This window comes from Balaenoptera borealis (genome assembly GCF_965194805.1).
Source record: "Balaenoptera borealis genome assembly, chromosome: 3".
NCBI lineage: Eukaryota > Metazoa > Chordata > Mammalia > Artiodactyla > Balaenopteridae > Balaenoptera > Balaenoptera borealis.
In genome coordinates, this window is record NC_138866.1 from 73,710,719 (window position 1) to 73,729,155 (window position 18,437).

An 18,437-nucleotide genomic window follows, 5' to 3' on the forward strand; every position below is an offset into this window, starting at 1 on the left:
CTCTATAAGAAATGATCTTTAAGTCAAACCCTGGATGGTGTTTTTCCCCTCTTTCCACAATCCAGTCCCTCTCCAGGCACTGAGGACTACATCTTGCTACAATTAGTCGGCACATCAGTCCATCGGTTATTATGTAATTTATGTATTTATTATGCATTAATGCACATCACCATTTATTCATTCATTCATTCTTTCATTCAATTATATATATTTTTTAATTTATTTATTTTATTATTTATTTTATTTTTGGTTGCATTGGGTCTTTGTTGCTGTGCGCGGGCTTTTCTCTGGTTGCGAGGAGCGGGGGCTACTCTTCATTGCGGAGCATGGGATCTAGGCATGCGGCCTTCAGTAGTTGTGGCACACAGGCTCAGTAGTTGTGGCTCGCGGGCTCTAGAGCGCAGGCTCAGTAGTTGGGGACATGGGCTTAATTGCTCCGTGGCATGTGTAATCTTCCTGGACCAGGGCTTGAACCTGTGTCTCCTGCATTGGCAGGCGGATTCTTAACCACTGCGCCACCAGGGAAGCCCCATTCAATTATATTGATTGAGTGCCAGGCACCACTTTAGGTACTGGGGTTACAGCAATGAACAAAACAAATCTCTGACCTCAGGGAACTTCTCTTCCACATCTTAAAAGACAGGAACTCTCAGGACTTCCCTGGTGGCGCAGTGGTTTAGAATCCGCCTGCCGATGCAGGGGACACAGGTTCGAGACCTGGTCTGGGAAGATCCCACATGCCGCAGAGCAACTAAGTCCATGCACCACAACTACTGAGCCTGTGCTCTAGAACCTGCAAGCCACAACTACTGAGCCCGCGTGCCACAACTACTGAAGCCCACCCACCTAGAGCCCGTGCTCTGCAACAAGAGAAGCCACCGCAATAAGAAGCCCGCACACCACAACGAAGAGTAGTCCCCTGCTCCCCGCAACTAGAGAAAGCCTGAGCGCAGCGATGAAAACCCACCGCAGCCATAAATAAATAAATAAATAAATAAATTTATTAAAAAAAGAAAAAAAGACAGGGGCTCTCATCTTTGGTAAACACAAATCTTCAGTGAAAACCAATGAGGAGGTGGAAGTTTCCATATTTAAGTACTCAGAACTGAAGTCACCTAAATCCTTAAAAAGAATACCAAGTCACCATGACAGATGGGCCCAGTGAAGGAGGGAAGGACGTGCAGCCTGCCTCAGGGAATGCATCTTTACTTCTTTCCCACTGGTGCTGGGCTGCCTCCATGGAATCTGGCCAAGTGCAGCAGACGGAACAGTAATCTGCTGGAACTTTTGTCTCTAGTGTCAGAGCAAGAATTCATCATTATCTCCAGAAGAGCATGAACTAAATGGGCCATCATAGCAGAACAGGGTCTGCTCCACCCAAATTCTCAGGACTACATAAACTCTAGAAGATACAACTTCCTTTGAATTTAGGAATATGTCCGAAAGGCAAACAGAGCATACCCTAAAAAGGGCTTATTAACTGAGGGCATCTCCTCATTTCATCTTCCTTTTTTTCGTACCTGTTTTGGCCTTTTCTTCCTTACTTCCTTCTTCTTTGCTCACTAATTTTCATCTGCTTTCCATTTTTAATGAAATAAAGTCTCTTAGAACCACTAGCTCAGGAAGCCACTGTTTGACTATAGGCAGTGGTCGCTGGAATTCTAAGAAGAAAGCTGGCTTTAATTGAAATCAGGGTTTCCTTCTGACTCTGGGCAGGTAGGTGCGAGAAGAAGAGTAGAGTGGGAGCATGGATTGTGAGTTCCCTCCCGGAAGAGATTTGGGTCTTCTCTTAGTGACCTCAGACCTTATAGCTCTGCTACAAAGAACAAGAATAAAGTGCTTGTCTATTGGGTCCAGAAAAAAAAAAAAAATCAGGGGAATTCCCTGGCGGTCCAGTGGTTAGGATTCGGCACATTCATTGCCGGGGCCTGGGTTCGAACCCTGGCTGGGGAACTAAGATCCTGCAAGCCGTGCGGCGCGGCAGGAAAACAAAAGTCAAGAATGGAGTGAATGTGCTTTGTGTGTTAACTCTACCCCTTTGCATTAACAGATACTTCTTACCTGTTGTTTCAAAAAGGGAATATTGAAACGTGACAGCGTTTTTGTTCAGCTACCGTACAAGCAGCATGCCCCCATGCCATATCCCTCTTTGTGCAGTAGATGTCAGCCTCACACAGCCTTTCTCTTCCTAAGTACAGACTCCTAAGAAAACGACCCTCTTACCCGCCCTTTCCCTGGGTAAAAAGATCAATTTCTTCCCATCTTCAGCATGAAAAACAACAGTAAACAGTGACTCAGATATTGGAAACAGAGTTGTACTAAAGTACTTGGAAACTGACCAAACTGAGGACTATGGGAAGGGGTGACAAATGGAGGGGTGGGGGGCAGATTAAGACCTGTGGCTCTCACTGAACGGATGTTAGGTGTGGCATCAACGCGGGTCTCTAAAAGCACAGTTATGACACCAATTCAAGAAGCGTGGACATGGCCCTGATCAAAGGTCTTCTGTTTCCCTCAGAAGAAGCTGAGGCATCAGCAAGTAGCTGTAGCGTCCTGGGACGATCTCAGTGTAAACCACTGATATCCCACTTGTCCAAAGGTGTCTTATCTTTGTCCTCAGGTAAGACATTCTCTGAGCTTCAGCTTCCTAATCTTTAAAATAGGGAAAAACTACAGCCTTGTCTACCCAAAGTATTTAATGAGGGGGAAAAAAAAATCAAGATATTGTGCAGAAAACAGTTTGTAGATAATGTACTACTTAAATGTAGACAACAGATTTAAAATTATAAAGGCAAATGTAGAATCGAGTTATGAATAAAAAAGAATTCAGTGCTAAAAATTTAATAACCTTCAGTTAATTATTTCTATAGATTTTTCCCAACATATCACGCGAAGACTTTTCTTTCTCTCCTGCGTTCAATGTTAACCATGTGGAATTTTGACACACTTAGGATTTATTTCACAAAAAGATCCAAACCTGAAGGGAGCCTTATAATATGAATAAATGGTCCTGTTTATTTCGGGGGTGGGGTGGGGAGATTGCTTTTCCACCTTTTACATTGTACCATTAATAGACAATCATAAGCCACTTATAAACTCCAAGTGCTAAAGAAATAGAAATATTAAATTTCAAAAACGCTTTCTTTCCAATTGGGTGTGCTTAATACCATTGCATCCCAAAGTTGTATTTGATCCCACTCCCCCTTTAGCTTCTTAGTTCATACGCTGAGATGGCTAAAGCTTACCATATTGTGATCAGTTAGCACCAGTTTTGGCAAGAGACCTAAAATTCATCACATTCATGTTTTATCTCATATTATATCTGCACCATTTGAATTGAAACATTACTGAAGGAACTCATGTTTGAGAGCAGAAAGATTGTTTTATATCTTGACGTTGAAATTTGAGCAGAAGTCTTCAAACCAGATGGTTGATGCTTTCTGATATTGTCAGGAAAGGCCAAAAGCAATTCAAAATTTTTTCATTTCCCATGACTCATCCCCTCCCATGGAGTTTTGTGCTATATATTCCCTGCTTTGTCTGTTCTTTTTGTTAAAAATCCTTTTTACATCACCACCCCCACTTTTTTTTTTTTTTGCTGAGGCTTTCAATTTGCTATATCTTGAACTGCAGAAGGAGAAGCCATTGAACTCCTAACCTTTGAAACCTCTTAATACTTGCTGAGTGGTCAAGGGGCGAAGTGGAAAAGATTGCTGATTGGACTTTACCCCATGTGGAAAAGTCCTTCCTACAATAGCTCAACCATCCCCATTTTAAGGAATTATTTACTTCCCTTAAAATCCAAAATCTTTTGGAACATTCTGCAAAAAGTGAGGCCAACTTCTGTACTTAGTGGTCAGCTTGGGGAACTTTATTTTTTAGACTCACTTTAAAATCAAGTGCTTTTGCATAATGTATGTAATACAGATTCAAAATAATTTCATTTTAGACTTACAGTGTTGTCTGCTATATTGCTTCTTGCTGGTTTTTTCAGAGTACTTTGCAATTATAAATAGATGTCATTGCTCTCACGTAAGGCAGTAGTTTCTGGGTAAAATTCTTCACAGAAGCCAAGATACAGTATCAGTATGGAAATAGGTCATCTCTTAACATCAACAATCTGCTTCATGATCAGAGAGGTGCTTATAACTCCCCATCCCCTCTCCAGTCTGCCTTTCTAATAATTTATAGATGCAAAAATATTAGAAGCTGTGAAAGGCCCCATTCCACCAGATTTTGTATCATTCTTTCCTGGGACCAGAGTGGGGGGGTCTTTTTTTTCTTCCCCCCCTGTTTCAGATAACACTAAATAAGAGCTGCGAACGCTGAGGCTACCACTCTTCCGAGTAATTTTGTTTCCACTCTACTCTTCACAGCTGCTCACAATTATACTAAATGAACCTCTTTTCCATTATTCTTAATTCTTTCCATTCCCCTCTCCCACCCTGAATTTCCTCCTATTTTCAGATACTTGAAGATAATGTCCCTACAGCCTTCTCTCCTGTATCCTCAAATCTTCCAGACATAAATATTTTAATACATTCGCCAGTGTATTTCTGATGGTGCTAAAGTGTCTGCACAACCGGTGCCTTATTTATAAAGCCCACATCTGCTGAAAGACCTGTAATGCTATACCAGCTCATGAACTCTCCCGGAACGGTCGACATGGGAGGATTTTTAATACTTCCACTACTTACAAAGAGAAAGATGGAGAAAAGAGAGCCGATCGATTACAAAGAGAAATCTTTTAATCCATCTTCTCGGTGATCTTTGGGGGCTGTGTGCTGCTATTTACATTGAACAGGAAGGAGGAGACAGAGGATGGATAGGAACGGAGGAGGTGGGGGCGGAGCTAGCTCAGCACATAAAACCCCTCGCTAAAAGGGGAACACGTTCGTTTGTGCCAGAGCCACTCTCCTGTAACCACGGGAGATGGGGCAGTCTGTGCCGTGAGGACGGAGATCGGAAGAAGGAAAACAGGGACAAGAAAACAAGCGAGACCGAAGAGGACATCTGGAGAAAGCGGAAGGCAGGAGACGGGGAGGGGAAAGCAACCCACGCCAGGTGGAAACAGGACCTAGAGCAAACCGGTCGGGTCCACAGTTGTTGTTTCTGGGAGAGAAGAGAGTACCGGAAGATTGCCTTTTTTCCTGTCAGTTAATGAAAACTACTTTTATCCTCATCATAAAAGAAAAGGCTAAGGGGAGGTAAAGACAATCTGTTTTCTTAGGGGAAGAGCTGAGGGAAATTCGGACTACCTCTTTGAAGCATCTGAAATAAGCCACTGCCTGGTACACATTGCAGAAAGGTCCTGGTTTCTGAAGAGCTACATCCTTTTTCAGGAGAATTCCAGCCGGAGTAGCTGGTACAGTTCTATTTTTATATTAAAATATCTATGTCTCCCCCCTGCCGCCCCCAACAACACTTACCTTGTTTGTAAGCACGAGTGACAAGAAAGTGTCAAGGCAGAGTAGGAATATTTTCATTTTTCTCTTTTATCTGCCTGGGTCTTTTTTTTTTTTTTTTTTTTAAGAGGGTAGGAGTGGTCCTTATCACATCACGGAAAAGGACGTCTCCATTTGAAAGGCTTTCTCTCTAAATATATTTACACCCATATGCATTAGAAAGAGAGATACCTTTCGGAGGTTGAAATCCTACTGAGAAACATGGAAAAAGGAGCCAGGCACCGAAACAACACTGAAAAGAACCACCCAGGTGGGAGCGAGCCGGAGGCCAGCCCCGAGACTGGTTCTGGAGGGGGCGGAGTGGCCCTGAAGAAAGAGATTGGATTGGTCAGTGCTTGTGGTATCATTGTAGGTGAGTCCAATTCCTTTCCCCACCGACCACTCCTCCCCGTCTGGTGGTCCTCTTGTAGAACCTTAACCCCTCATTCCCCCAACCCCCATAAAGCACTATTTCTGCTTCCTGCTCCCTTAGAAAAGAGTTGTCATTCACCTGTGCTGTAACCTGTTCCCACTGGTCAAGTTTGAGAGGTATAGGAAGTGCTGTATGTCATACGTCTCTTCCTCAAAACCCGGCTGAGAAGTTCTGTCCAGTGTTCACGGAATGGAGCAAATAGGGGCACACACCTGGCTGATGGTCATTGTTGCCTGGGAGCTCGTTGAAAATATAGGTCTCCGGGCTCCACACTTGAGGGTTCTGATTCAAGTTGACTTAAGGTAGGGCTGGGGAACCTAGATTTTTAACAAGCTTTCCTGCAGCCATCTCCTTAGCAGGCTGTGGACTGGCTTTTGAGACATACTTAGTCGCTGTTTCATTGTTTACATTAGATGAGACTATGGGCCTAGGGGGTGTGTAATAATAAAAATAGCTACAAACAGCAGTATAAGAATGCTTTGCCTTTCTATAGCTTTTCCACCTTATGCAGCACTTTCTCTTGGCAAAGTACATGTGATAGGGCTGTTATTCCCATTTCACAGATGAGGAAATATATTATGGAAGAAAAGAAGAGACAGATTTTGCTTTTCTGTAAATGTGTAGTTGGCAGTTTCTCTCGTTGCTTAATGGAGTCCATGTAACATCCATGTCTCTTAACATCCACGGAAGACCCTGTGAGGTTCTCAAAGGGAAATGGGAATAACTAGAATGGGGAGTCCGGCTGGGAGGCTTTGAAACTGGGGGAGCCTGAGTGTCCCCGAGAGTGCCAGTGCAGGCCACTCCAACCCCCTAACTGCACTCTACTGGGCAGGGGGTCCCAAATATGGCTCCATCTCGAGACAACACATATTCCTCTTTCCAGAGAGGCCCTAGAGATCGATGGGCAATGGCTCATTACTGTCCTCACTGCAGAGGGTGAGAGTTTCTTCTGCTGTCTTTGGTAGAGGGCTTTACCTTTTTCCCAGAGAAAGGGGCATGGGACAGTCAGGCCAGATAGATTTCTGTGCAGACTTCCTTTTGAAGGCATGTAGTGTCCTGGTGACCACAGCACCTGGATAACCCCATGGTCCTCATGGTAGCACAGAGGCATTTTGGCACCTGAGCAATGGCGGCACTGGAAAACACCCTTGAAATCAAATAAAATCAGTACAGTATTCAGATAGTCCTCTTCACCTCTACACCCAGCCTTCACACATCATGTTATCTCTACTCTGCTTTCAAAGTGGAATCCCACTTTATCTAATTCTCTGACTCTGGGAGGTTTTCCAGGCATCTACAGTTTTAAGAAAGGTAATGTTATTTTTAACAATTATAGTCATGATTTGAATCTCTCATTACCTTTTCTGTCTCTCCTTTATTTCAGTTGCTCTAAAAAATGAGATCAGCAAAGTACTCAATATGTACAGCACATGCCAATTTAAGGTCTGTAAATAGCCCAGAGCCTGTTACCTCTTTCACCAGTTGGACTGAGAGGATTAAGAATTTTCCCCCCTTTGGGAAGGTTCTGTTTTATACACAGAGCGCACACCCACATACACACAAGCACAATCAGACCTCCTTCCTGCCTCAGCCTTGCTTACCCACCCCTACATATGTGCAGGTATTCAATGGTAGAGAATATTCTCCTATATACTGAGCTTGTTTTTGTCTCTTTCTTTAACGTTTGTCTAAGACTATGAAGAAATGGGAGTGTCCAGGTATAAGAGGTATAGTTTTAGTTGGGTGAATGCTACTACTGATTTGTCCACAGCCTCATGGATAGCACTTCACAATAAGAATAGTCCCAATGCTCCCATTGGTATTATAGCAACCAGAATAATAACTCTGGTAGTCTATGGTGAAAAGAGATCCCAAATATGTGATTTCAGAGAAATCAGGATATTTTTCCAAAGTGCAAGAGTCCTTGTACAGTTAATAGTCACGATTGTATCTCCATTTAAGCTGAGACACACATTTCCCCTTTAGGGTGATGTGGAGACGAAATCCTTTCCATTTCCCCTCCTGTGTGGCTGTTGATTTACAAATGTGCTGAGTAGCTGCCCTGTCCTCTAGAGGGGTTTCCGAGTGGATGACAGTGATTCAAGTTTTTTCAAGACCAAATGCAAAAATAGAAATGGCATTTTTCACATGGAATTCAGTGATCTGGTGTGCAGTGTCAACACTGTGGAAGGAAGAGAATTTGAAGGCAAAAAGAGAAAGGAAATTTCCGAAGTGAATCAGGTCATGAGGTATGGGAAAGTAGCAACTGCCCCAAATCTATCTCATATCCAATTGACTTAAAGGGATAAGTTAAACTATGTTTCATAAAACCTCATAAAATTTCACTCACAATCATCGTTGATGGTTTAAAGTAGGAATAACAAAATGGCAGGTGTTATAAGAACATAAAATGAACTAATAGAAGACTCATGCCCTAGAATTATTTATAATCTGACTGGGGAGATGAGATTTATATGCATTAGACAGAGAACATTGAAAATTTATGATATGGTTGAGCTGTGTAAGGAGGACAAAGTTAGGTGAATGGTGAGAAGCACAAAGAGAGAAGTTCTCACCCAGAACTAGATTAAGAAGCATCTTGAAGGACATGGAGAAAGATGGAGTAGAGAAGATAATTCTGGGAGATTTGGCAGGTAGATGGAAAATGACTAAACTGTTATTTCCTTGAGCAAAAAAATGTGTCATATACGTCTCTGAATCTTTAGTGCTCAGCAGGGTCCCTGACATGAAACAGTTACTCAAATGACTGTTGAATTTAATTGAGCCTTGGACAAAAATCTGAAGACGGTAGTAATAAAAAGTATTTATCTGAAGGGCTCTTGGGAACCTGGCTTGAATATCTTTAAGCCAGGAATAATTTCATCAACTTGGAAATGAGGTTGACCTGTTTTTAATTTTCTAACATCACCTGTGCCCTAATCTAACCAGGCTATTGCTCTCCACATACTTGGCCAAGGAAACCTGTTGGCAACAGGTGAACTTAGATCTCTCCATGAACGTGGAGTCACCCCCAAATCTAAGGAGAGTATGAAGGAGCAGCAAAATTCATTAATTGATGCCATCAAAGCTACTGTTAATAGCGGTCATTATTAAACACTTATTATGTGCCAGACGCTGTCCAGTTACCAAACATACATTGTCTTATTTATCCCTCACTATAATCCCGTGTGGTAGGCACTTCCTCGCCCTTCCTCCAGATAAGAAAATAGAGGCTCAGAGGGACAAGCAACTTGTTGAAGGTCACACAGCTGAAAAGTATTGAAGACTCAAACCCAGAGCTTGTCTGAATCCTGAATCAAGCTTGTAAGCATTGTTCTCTACTCTTTTAATTTTCATGTCCTAAAAGAGGTGTTTTCATTTAGATCCTGGGCAGAGGTCCTTATTTGTTTTTATAGATGAAGCAGTTAGTGTTGCGTTCCAGGCGAGGAAGTGTCCCAGTATAAATGAGAACTGAGCAATCGGCTGGGAGTGGAAGAAGGTACCGTTCTGGTACAGCTGCAGGAACCCTTGCGGGGGAGCCTGAGGTGCGCTGGCTCAGCTCCTGCAGGATGTGATCGGCACAGACCACGCTCCCATTAACTCTCCCACATGCACACCTTTCCTCTCTGGACCAGCATTCTTTGCAGCCATGGTAGAGGCGCCCACAGAGTTCCTGGCTGTTTAGGTCACTTTATATCAGTTACGTATTTAGATATGTACCCAGAATCTAGGTCTGAAGGCACTAGTTCAGCTACAGAGGCTACAGAAAAGATTCATGATTTGTTAGACCATTTTGTTTTTAGCACAATGTATGTTTATGGGGGACCTTGGTATATTTGCTGCAGAGCAATATTGGATGCAGGTCTAGCTATTAGACCACTCTCTTTCAGCTAACAAGATGTTTAAAAAATAGTATTTATTGAGCTCTTACTAAATGCCAGTTCCTGTGCTATAAACTCTTTACATATATTACCTTATTTAATCCTGACTACAGTCCTATGGAAATAGGTATTATAACTCTATTTTATTTTTTTAAATTAATTAATTAATTTATTATTTATTTATTTTATTTTTGGCTGCATTGGGTCTTCGTTGCTGCACGCGGGCTTTCTCTAGTTGCGGCGAGCGGGGGCTACTCTTCGTTGCGGTGTGTGGGCTTCTCATTGCGGTGGCTTCTCTTGTTGCGGAGCACGGGCTCTAGGCGCTAGGGCTTCAGTAGTTGTGGCACGTGGGCTCAGTAGTTGTGGCTCACGGGCTCTAGAGCGCAGGCTCAGTAGTTGTGGCGCACAGGCTTAGTTGCTCCACAGCACGTGGGATCCTCCCGGACCAGGGCTCGAACCCGTGTCCCCTGCATTGGCAGGTGGATTCTTAACCACTGTGCCACTAGGGAAGTCTCTGTAACTCTATTTTAAACATGGGGAAATTGAGTCACAGAGCTGGGAAGTAATTTGCCTGGGATCACACAACTGACTACTGAGATGGTCTGACTCCACAGCCAAAGCTCTTAGCCATTCCCCGTTTCTAATTGGTAACCAAGAGAGGCAGGAGGGAGGCTGGTGTGTATTGTGTGGTGGGGCAGTGGGACATGCAGGACCATAACCCTGACATTGGAGTCTGGAAAGACCGTGGATGTCTGATGCTGGAAAAGTTGGGGGGAAACTTCTTTTAAAGGCTATTTGTCAACAAAGAAGTGTGGCTATAGGTATAACCATACTGAAATGGCACTGGACTGATTTGGAAATATTTCAAGTCCAAAAGATTTTCAGACCCGTGTGTTTTTACACCACTTTAGAAAATTTTACATTTTAGTCTCTAATTTGATGTATTAGCTTTCTAATCCCCCAGATGTCAATTGGATGTTAACCAGAGGCTGGAGTGTGAAAATTGCTTCTCGCGTTTGTACTTCAATTTTTTTTTTTAAACATGGAAGGATTAGCATTTGGTTCATTCATGATGAAAACATGTTTAAAACTGTCATTGTTCTCAAAGAAAACTCTGAGACAGAAGCCAACTAGGACACTTGTCAAAACAAACACATCGGGGCTTCCCTGGTGGCGCAGTGGTTGAGAATCTGCCTGCCAATGCAGGGGACACGGGTTTGAGCCCTGGTCTGGGAAGATCCCACGTGCCCCGGAGCAGCTGGGCCCGTGAGCCACAATTAGTGAGCCTGTGCGTCTGGAGCCTGTGCTCCGCAACAAGAGAGGCCGCGATAGTGAGAGACCCGCGCACTGCGATGAAGAGTGGCCCCCGCTTACCACAACTGGAGAAAGCCCTCGCACAGAAACGAAGACCCAACACAGCCATAAATAAATAAATAAAACAAATACTAAAAAACAAAAACAAAAACAAAAAACCAAACACATCTTAGTGAATAGAGAAACGCTATACCCAGCGGTGTAATAATAATAATAATAAGTAGCTACCATTTCCTGAGCACTACTACGCACCCAATTCGTAGTACCTGATCAGTGCTTTATGAATATTCTCATCTAATCCCATGAAATAAGTACTGTGATAGAAAGGACGGGATTGAATGAATAAGTAACTGATAACTGAACAGTGGCAGAGCCAGGATTCCCACCGAGGTCATTGAACTCTGAAGCCACTGGGCTTAATCAAAATGCTCCACAGCATGGAGCTCAGGGCGGCTGGAACCAGGGATCTTGTTGCTTCCTGCCAGGAACCAGCAGGAGACACTTAGGGTTAGGGAAAGAAAATAGAAACCCAGCAGGTAAAAAAATATGTTCCAAGAAACAGAACCAAACAGCCCATTCTGTTTAGAAAAGCAGCAACAACAAAAACACCCTGTACCCAGATCAGATGACCTTCTCAGAGAGGCCAGCACCATATGTATCACTTTTTCTGAATTAAATCAGCTTACTGAAGTGGAATGGAGGTATGGGGCATACTGGATGAGGCTTTCAAGTTGCCCGGCTACCAAGGTTTTCTGCTTTCCTCTGAGGGTTAATCCAGCAGCACAGCTGCCTGCAAAGAAATGCTTCAGGAATGTCTGTTGTTGCTCTTGTTGTTTGGTTGTTATTTTGGGGGGAGTGGTGAGGGGTTATCAAAAAAGCAGGCATGAGCAAATAATCCCAAGAATATATTCTGAACCACCCCAAACAACAGAAAGTTAGGAGTCCATCCCTTCTAATTTTTAACTCCCAGCTGAGCGTACAGAGCAAGAAGGATCATGCCTTGTTCCCCTCCCAGAACTTGCCTGCAAAAGAGCCCTCCCCACCCTCACCCCCCCACCGGCTCTTCTCCCTGAGCATCTGGAATGGCAAAGTGCAGTCAGCTCCCTGGCTCAGGGGTAGGGGCTGCTGGTCATAGGGTTCGGATCGGCCCATATTTTAACATTTCGCAAACACTCATTCAGCATTATGTGCTACGCCCTGTGCTAAGCACCGGTAAATTTTATTTCTGAGAAGACAAATTATCTCTCAAGTCTATTTTAAGCTGTTTTATTTATAGAATGAATGAAGTCTGAGCTGAAAAGCTTTATCGATTGCATCTCATCCCTCATCGTTCGACATGGTCATGAGTCTTCCCATTGGTTTGCTCCCTGCTGTAAATATCTTCAGCATTACCAGTGACGTCACTCCTGGGGAGAGAGTTTCACATTATGCCTTAAGATGTTCTGGGCAACCTCACACTGAGCAGCATATTGTGAAGGCCGATTACCCAGAGTGTGTTCCATTGCTGCAGAATTGTTAGTGTACTTTTCTCACTATATATAGATTTCAAGGTGTCTGTTTGTACATCTGTGAGATGCGTAATGCTTTAGCTGCCCCTTTAAAGTACAATTCTGCATAGGGTGTTTACTCAGCAGCTGATACAGCCAGGTCAGGTTGCCTTAGGGGTAAGGAGACATTTGTTAAGTGGGCCCTGATGCTGGAAGTAGGAAGCATAGAATGAATTTTTCCATGATTTGTATCAGCATGTTGTGGAAAGGGAGGAATCATTGATGATATCACAGAACAGGAAGAGCTTTGGAGATAGTCCTGGATTTTTAAACTACTTCTCTATTTACAAGCGTGGTAACCTGGAACAAGTTAATTATCAGTAAAATAGAAATTTCTTGTGGAGTATTAAAATAAGGCTGGTATCCTATGTTATATGTTCAGTAAATATTAGTTTCGTTTTCTCCTTAAGCTCATCGTCCACCACCCCCTCTTCCCCCAGTCCCCACTCCCACCCCACCTCCACACTCACTAATTCTGGTTTAGAAATGTAGGTTAGATTAGGTTGATTGGGTGATGGGAAGAACTGGCCAATTCAGCCCAAGTCTGACCTGTTTATCAAGCAGCCAGTGCTTTTCCTTTTCTCTCTGTTGACTTGAGTCTACTTACTCATCAGCTTCTTGTGCTTCCCCTGTTCCAGGAAGCTTTTTTTGAACAGCCTCCTCCGGTGACCTTTTCCATCCCTAACATCTTGTCATGAGTCATGATTGCGCTCATGCAACTTCTGCTCTCCCTGGTGGTGTCAGTTCTGTGTCCACCTGCATCATGTTCACTTCTCCGCACGATTCCCTGAGGGCAGGGACTGAGTCTTTCTCATTTTCACATCCCCATGTATTCAGCCTGTCACAGGGTAAGTGCTTAGAAAGTATTCGTTGAAAAATAGCAGTCTAAGCCAGATCATCCATTAGAGATCTGTCTGCCAGCAATGTGAATATGCTTTATTTTTTTGGCCGCATTCGGGATCTTAGTTCCCCGACCAGGGATCGAACCTGCGCCCTCTGCAGTGGAAGCGTGGACTCTTAAACACTGGACCGCCAGGGAAGTCCCTGAATATGCTTAACAATACCGTACACTTAAAAATGGTTAAGGTGGTAAATATAATGTTGTGTGTTGAAAAAAAATTTTTTAGCTTAAAAATGAGTTATTCTCATAAACAATAAATTTTGCACTTAGCAAAAAACAAACAAAACACCAAGCACCCAAATCTCATCTAAGTTCAGATTTGAAAAGGACTTTAGGAATTAACCAGATGATGACAGGCTTATCTCAACCTTGGCACTATTACCTTTTGGGCCAGATACGTTGTTGTTTTGGGGGGCTGTCCCATGCAGCATCTCTGGCCTCTACCCATTAGATGCCAGTAGCACCCCCTCCCCAGTTGTGACAGCCAAAAATGTCTCCAGACACTACCAATTGTCCCCTGAGGGTGGGGAGATGGTGCAGAATTGCCGCTGGATGAGAACCACTGAGGTAGACAAAGGCTCTCACTGCTGGTGCCTGGTTTCCCAACCAGACAGGGAGATGCTGGAAGCCCGATGTGAATCCTTAATGGTCATTTTTGAGGGCTTAGCACTCTTAGCCCCTCAGGCCAGGATGCCTGTCTTTTCAATGGCTGGTGGGTGGTGGTTGGCTCCATCTATTACGTTAAAAGTCCACGTGTGAACAAGTGCTTCCCAATTACCTTTCAAAGCAAGCGTGTACAGAGTGCGTGCTCAATAAATACTTCTTGAGATGTAATTACCTGTTGGCCACCCACCTGTGGCATCTAAAAATTGTACCCAGACAATGCTTCGTGGTCCTGGCTCTGCAGTGCTATTTCAGAGCCAAACTTCCAAAGCAAGACCATTATTGGTGTCTTCTAGAGATTATCTCTATCCCTACCGCTATAAATCCTAGTAGCTCCTTATATTTGCTGGCATTAAACAGATTATAAAGTGTTTCCACGCATGTGTGGTCGCCTTTCATCCCCACAGCAACCCTGTGAGGTAGGCAAGGCAGGAGCAAGTATTCCCATTTAACAGATGAAGTAGGGGCTCTCAGAAAAATTCAGGTCACACGGCTTATGAGTGGCAAAGCAAGAACTCAGTGGCTCCTCCGACTCTAAGTCTAGCGCCCATTTCACTCTTTAGCATGGAATCCGAGCCAGCAGAGTCCTAGAGCGCCTTCCACATCTCTGTTCGGCAGGAGATGGCAACACCACAGGGTGTGTGTCGGAGTCTTGACCAGCCGTCACCCTGAGGTAGCTGTTTGTACAATCCTGATGGGATGTGGACACAGGGTGAGAGGCATGGTGAGATTCCAGGCCTGCCATGAGGATCAAAGCCTGGCCTCGATATGCTGACCCTACTTCCATGCTGTTCCCCTAGTCCTGAAAATCCTGAGACCCTCCCAGCCACTTTGTGGGAGAAGCACAAAGAAGGTTCACCTTGGCTTTCTCTGGACATCATAGAAAAGGACAGAATCTCCAAGGGCCAGGAGAAGCTCTGGCTAGATTCCAAGACGAGCATGAGTCAGTAGGGAAGGCCAAAGCCTTTTGGATTTGAGGGTCTGTTGGGCATTAGAAGTCTGTAATTCCACGCCGTAGGAAATTCTTTGATGGCTACAGCCTGCTAGCATGGACAGGCCTGGAAGTGAGTAAGGCCTTAATAGGAATCACATGGGTATTTGCCCACAGGTGAAGTCAGCAGTTATTCATGGCAAATGTGGATTTTCTCAATTCCAGCAGTTTTTCTAGTGACAACTTGCCCACTAATACAACTTGGCCCCTTTTTAATGGAGTGGTTCACTTGGCTTTTCTTTGCCAGAACAAGCCAAGCTGGACCTCATTGTCTAGGCATTCTAGGACTGATTTTTCACTAAAGGAGATCTATGTGATGGGATGGTTATTTTCCCAATTGGGGTGGATGAAAGAGAGGATTGAAACCCTGACCTCCAGTACCTTGGCTCTACCAGACAGTTGGGCATCTCATTCTTGAATGGCTTTGTAGATGATGAGTCTAAGAGGAAAACAATGGAGAAAAAAAAATCCCCGCCATAATCAACTTTCTTCCAACCTCTCATCAAGAAAAGTTCATAGCCAAGGTAGAAAAGCCCTTTCCCAGTTCTCCTTTTTCTTTTATAAATTTATTTATTTTATTTATTTATTTCTGGCTGTGTTGGGTCTTTGTTGCTGCATTGCTGCACGTGGGCTTTCCCTAGTTGCGGCGAGCGAGGGCTACTCTTCTTTGCGGTGCGTGTGCTTCTCATTGCAGTGGCTTCTCTTGTTGCAAAGCGTGGGCTCTAGGCGCGCGGGCTTCAGTAGTTGGGGTACGCGGGCTTAGTTGCTCCGCAGCACGTGGGAGCTTTCCAGACCAGGGCTCGAACCTGTGTCCTCTGCATTGGCAGGCGGATTCTTAACCACTGCGCCAACAGGGAAACCCCCAGTTTTCCTCTTTCAAAGCCACTCCAGATAACCCTCATTTGGACAGTGTAAAGTTTAAAAGCCCTGCAGTTAAGGTGTGTGTTGTGTGATTTGTAGAGGAGAGGCAGCTTGGAGTAGGAGGAACCCTTGGGCCAGGAGTCCAGGGTCATGCCTCTCGTCCAGGCCTTGCTACCTATGCAGTATGTGACTTTGATCAAGGCTCTTCGCCTCTCTGAACCTCAGTCTTTGCAAAGGTAAATAGGGATGATAGTGCCTGCCCTGTGCACCCAAGAAAGTAGCTGTGAGAATCAAGTAAGGTAATGGACATGAACATTTTATAAATCATCATTGAACGTGGTATTGCAATAGAAGGAAAGAATCAGATCTGTGTTCCAGTTCTTTAATAAGCATCTTCTGTGAACCATTCTCATTGCCTATAGGGTGGAGCATGTAAAATTGACAATTTTCAGGGAAAAGCTTAAGGCTGTGACAGAAGATTTAGGTTCTAATCCAATTACTACTAACTTACCCTGTGATTTAGGCAAATAACTACCTCTCTGGGTCTCAGTTTCTTCATCTGTAAAATAGGGATAATAATACCTCCCTCATTTTCTCCATTTGGAAAAATGAGAATAATGGTTGCCCCACTTTCTTTCCCCATAAATTGGAGATGGTAATAGTAGCCAGTCTACTCAGCAGTGAAATGAGTGGGTTGCTTTACTCATTTGCCTACAGTACACACTTGACATATTTCAAAGCTTTTGGAGGCTCCAGATAAACAGGTATATTAAATTGCTCTGTGGAGATCAGTTCTAGATTGACATCAGACATCATTTATTCAGTAAATATGTATAGAGTGTTTACTATGTGACATTTCACAGGTAAGCAATACAGTTTCTGCTTTCACAGAGCTTGCAGTCTTAGTGGGGGAGATATATATTAATCAAATAATTACACTAAAGATTGTATATAATAGGCATCACTTTTTAAAAATTTATTTTCATTTATTTTTTTATTAATTTAATTTTATTTATTTTTTATACAGCAGGTTCTTATTAGTTATCTATTTGATACATATTAGTGTATATATGTCAACCTCAATCTCCCAATTCATACCACCACTCCACCCACCCCCCAACCCCCCGCAACTTTCCCCTCTTGGTGTCCATATGTTTGTTCTCTACATCTGTGTCTCTATTTCTGCCCTGCAAACCAGCTCATCTGTACCATTTTTCTAGGTTCCACATATATGCGTTAATATACGATATTTGTTTTTCTCTTTCTGACTTACTTCACTCTGTATGACAGTCTCTAGATCCATCCACGTCTCTACAAATGACCCAATTTTGTTCCTTTTTATGGCTAATATTCCATTGTATATATATACCACATCTTCTTTATCCATTCGTCTGTCGATGGGCATTTAGGTTGCTTCCATGACCTGGCTATTGTAAATAGTGCTGCAGTGAACATTGGGGTGCATGTGTCTTTTTGAATTATGGTTTTCTCTGGGTATATGCCCAGTAGTGGGATTGCTGGGTCATATGGTAATTCTATTTTTAGTTTTTTAAGGAACCTCCATACTGTTCTCCATAGTGGCTGTATCAGTTTACATTCCCACCAACAGTGCAGGAGGGTTCCCTTTTCTCCACACCCTCTTCAGCATTTGTTGTTTGTAGATTTTCTGATGATGCCCATTCTAACTGGTGTGAGGTGATACCTCATTGTAGTTTTGATTTGCATTTCTCTAATCATTAGTGATGTTGAGCAGCTTTTCGTGTGCTTCTTGGCCATCTGTATGTCTTCTTTGGAGAAATGTCTATTTAGGTCTTCTGCCCATTTTTGGATTGGGTTTGTTTTTTTGATATTGAGCTGCATGAGCTGTTTATATATTTTGGAGATTAATCCTTTGTCCATTGATTCGTTTGCAAATATTTTCTCCCATTCTGAGGGTTGTCTTTTTTGTCTTGTTTGTAGTTTCCTTTGCTTTTCAAAAGCTTTTAAGTTTCATTAGGTCCCATTTGTTTATTTTTGTTTTTATTTCCATTACTCTAGGAGGTGGATCAAAAAAATCTTGCTGTGATTTATGTCAAAGAGTGTTCTTCCTATGTTTTCCTCTAAGAGTTTTATAGTGTCTGGTCTTACATTTAGGTCTCTAATCCATTTTGAGTTTATTTTTGTGTATGGTGTTAGGGAGTGTTCTAATTTCATTCTTTTACATGTAGCTGTCCAGTTTTCCCAGCACCACTTATTGAAGACACTGTCTTGTCTCCATTGTATATCCTTGCCTCCTTTCTTATAGATTAGTTGACCGTAGGTGCGTGGGTTTATTTCTGGGCTTTCTATCCTGTTCCACTGATCTATATTTTCTGTTTTTGTGCCAGTACCATATTGTCTTGATTACTGTAGCTTTGTAGTAT

General features: G+C 43.2%; 2 protein-coding genes across 6 annotated transcripts in view; one reads left to right on the plus strand and one right to left on the minus strand.

Moving 5' to 3' along the window:
- The window catches only part of RNF212B (ring finger protein 212B), a 48,182-nt gene extending 42,619 nt beyond the window's left edge, over window positions 1-5,563 (minus strand). For 4 of the 5 annotated variants that reach the window (XM_082386230.1, XM_082386229.1, XM_082386235.1 and 1 more), the window contains exon 1: window positions 5,430-5,563. The gene's annotated coding sequence lies outside the window, so the exon portion shown is untranslated. The remainder of the gene's footprint in view (window positions 1-5,429) is intronic. The other variant, XM_082386234.1, reaches the window with a different exon arrangement.
- SLC7A8 (solute carrier family 7 member 8) overlaps window positions 5,158-18,437 on the plus strand; it is a 56,430-nt gene continuing 43,150 nt past the window's right edge. The window contains exon 1 of the mRNA XM_082386180.1: window positions 5,158-5,817. Within this exon, the coding sequence (XP_082242306.1) occupies window positions 5,667-5,817 (151 nt within the window). The 5' untranslated portion in view covers window positions 5,158-5,666. The remainder of the gene's footprint in view (window positions 5,818-18,437) is intronic.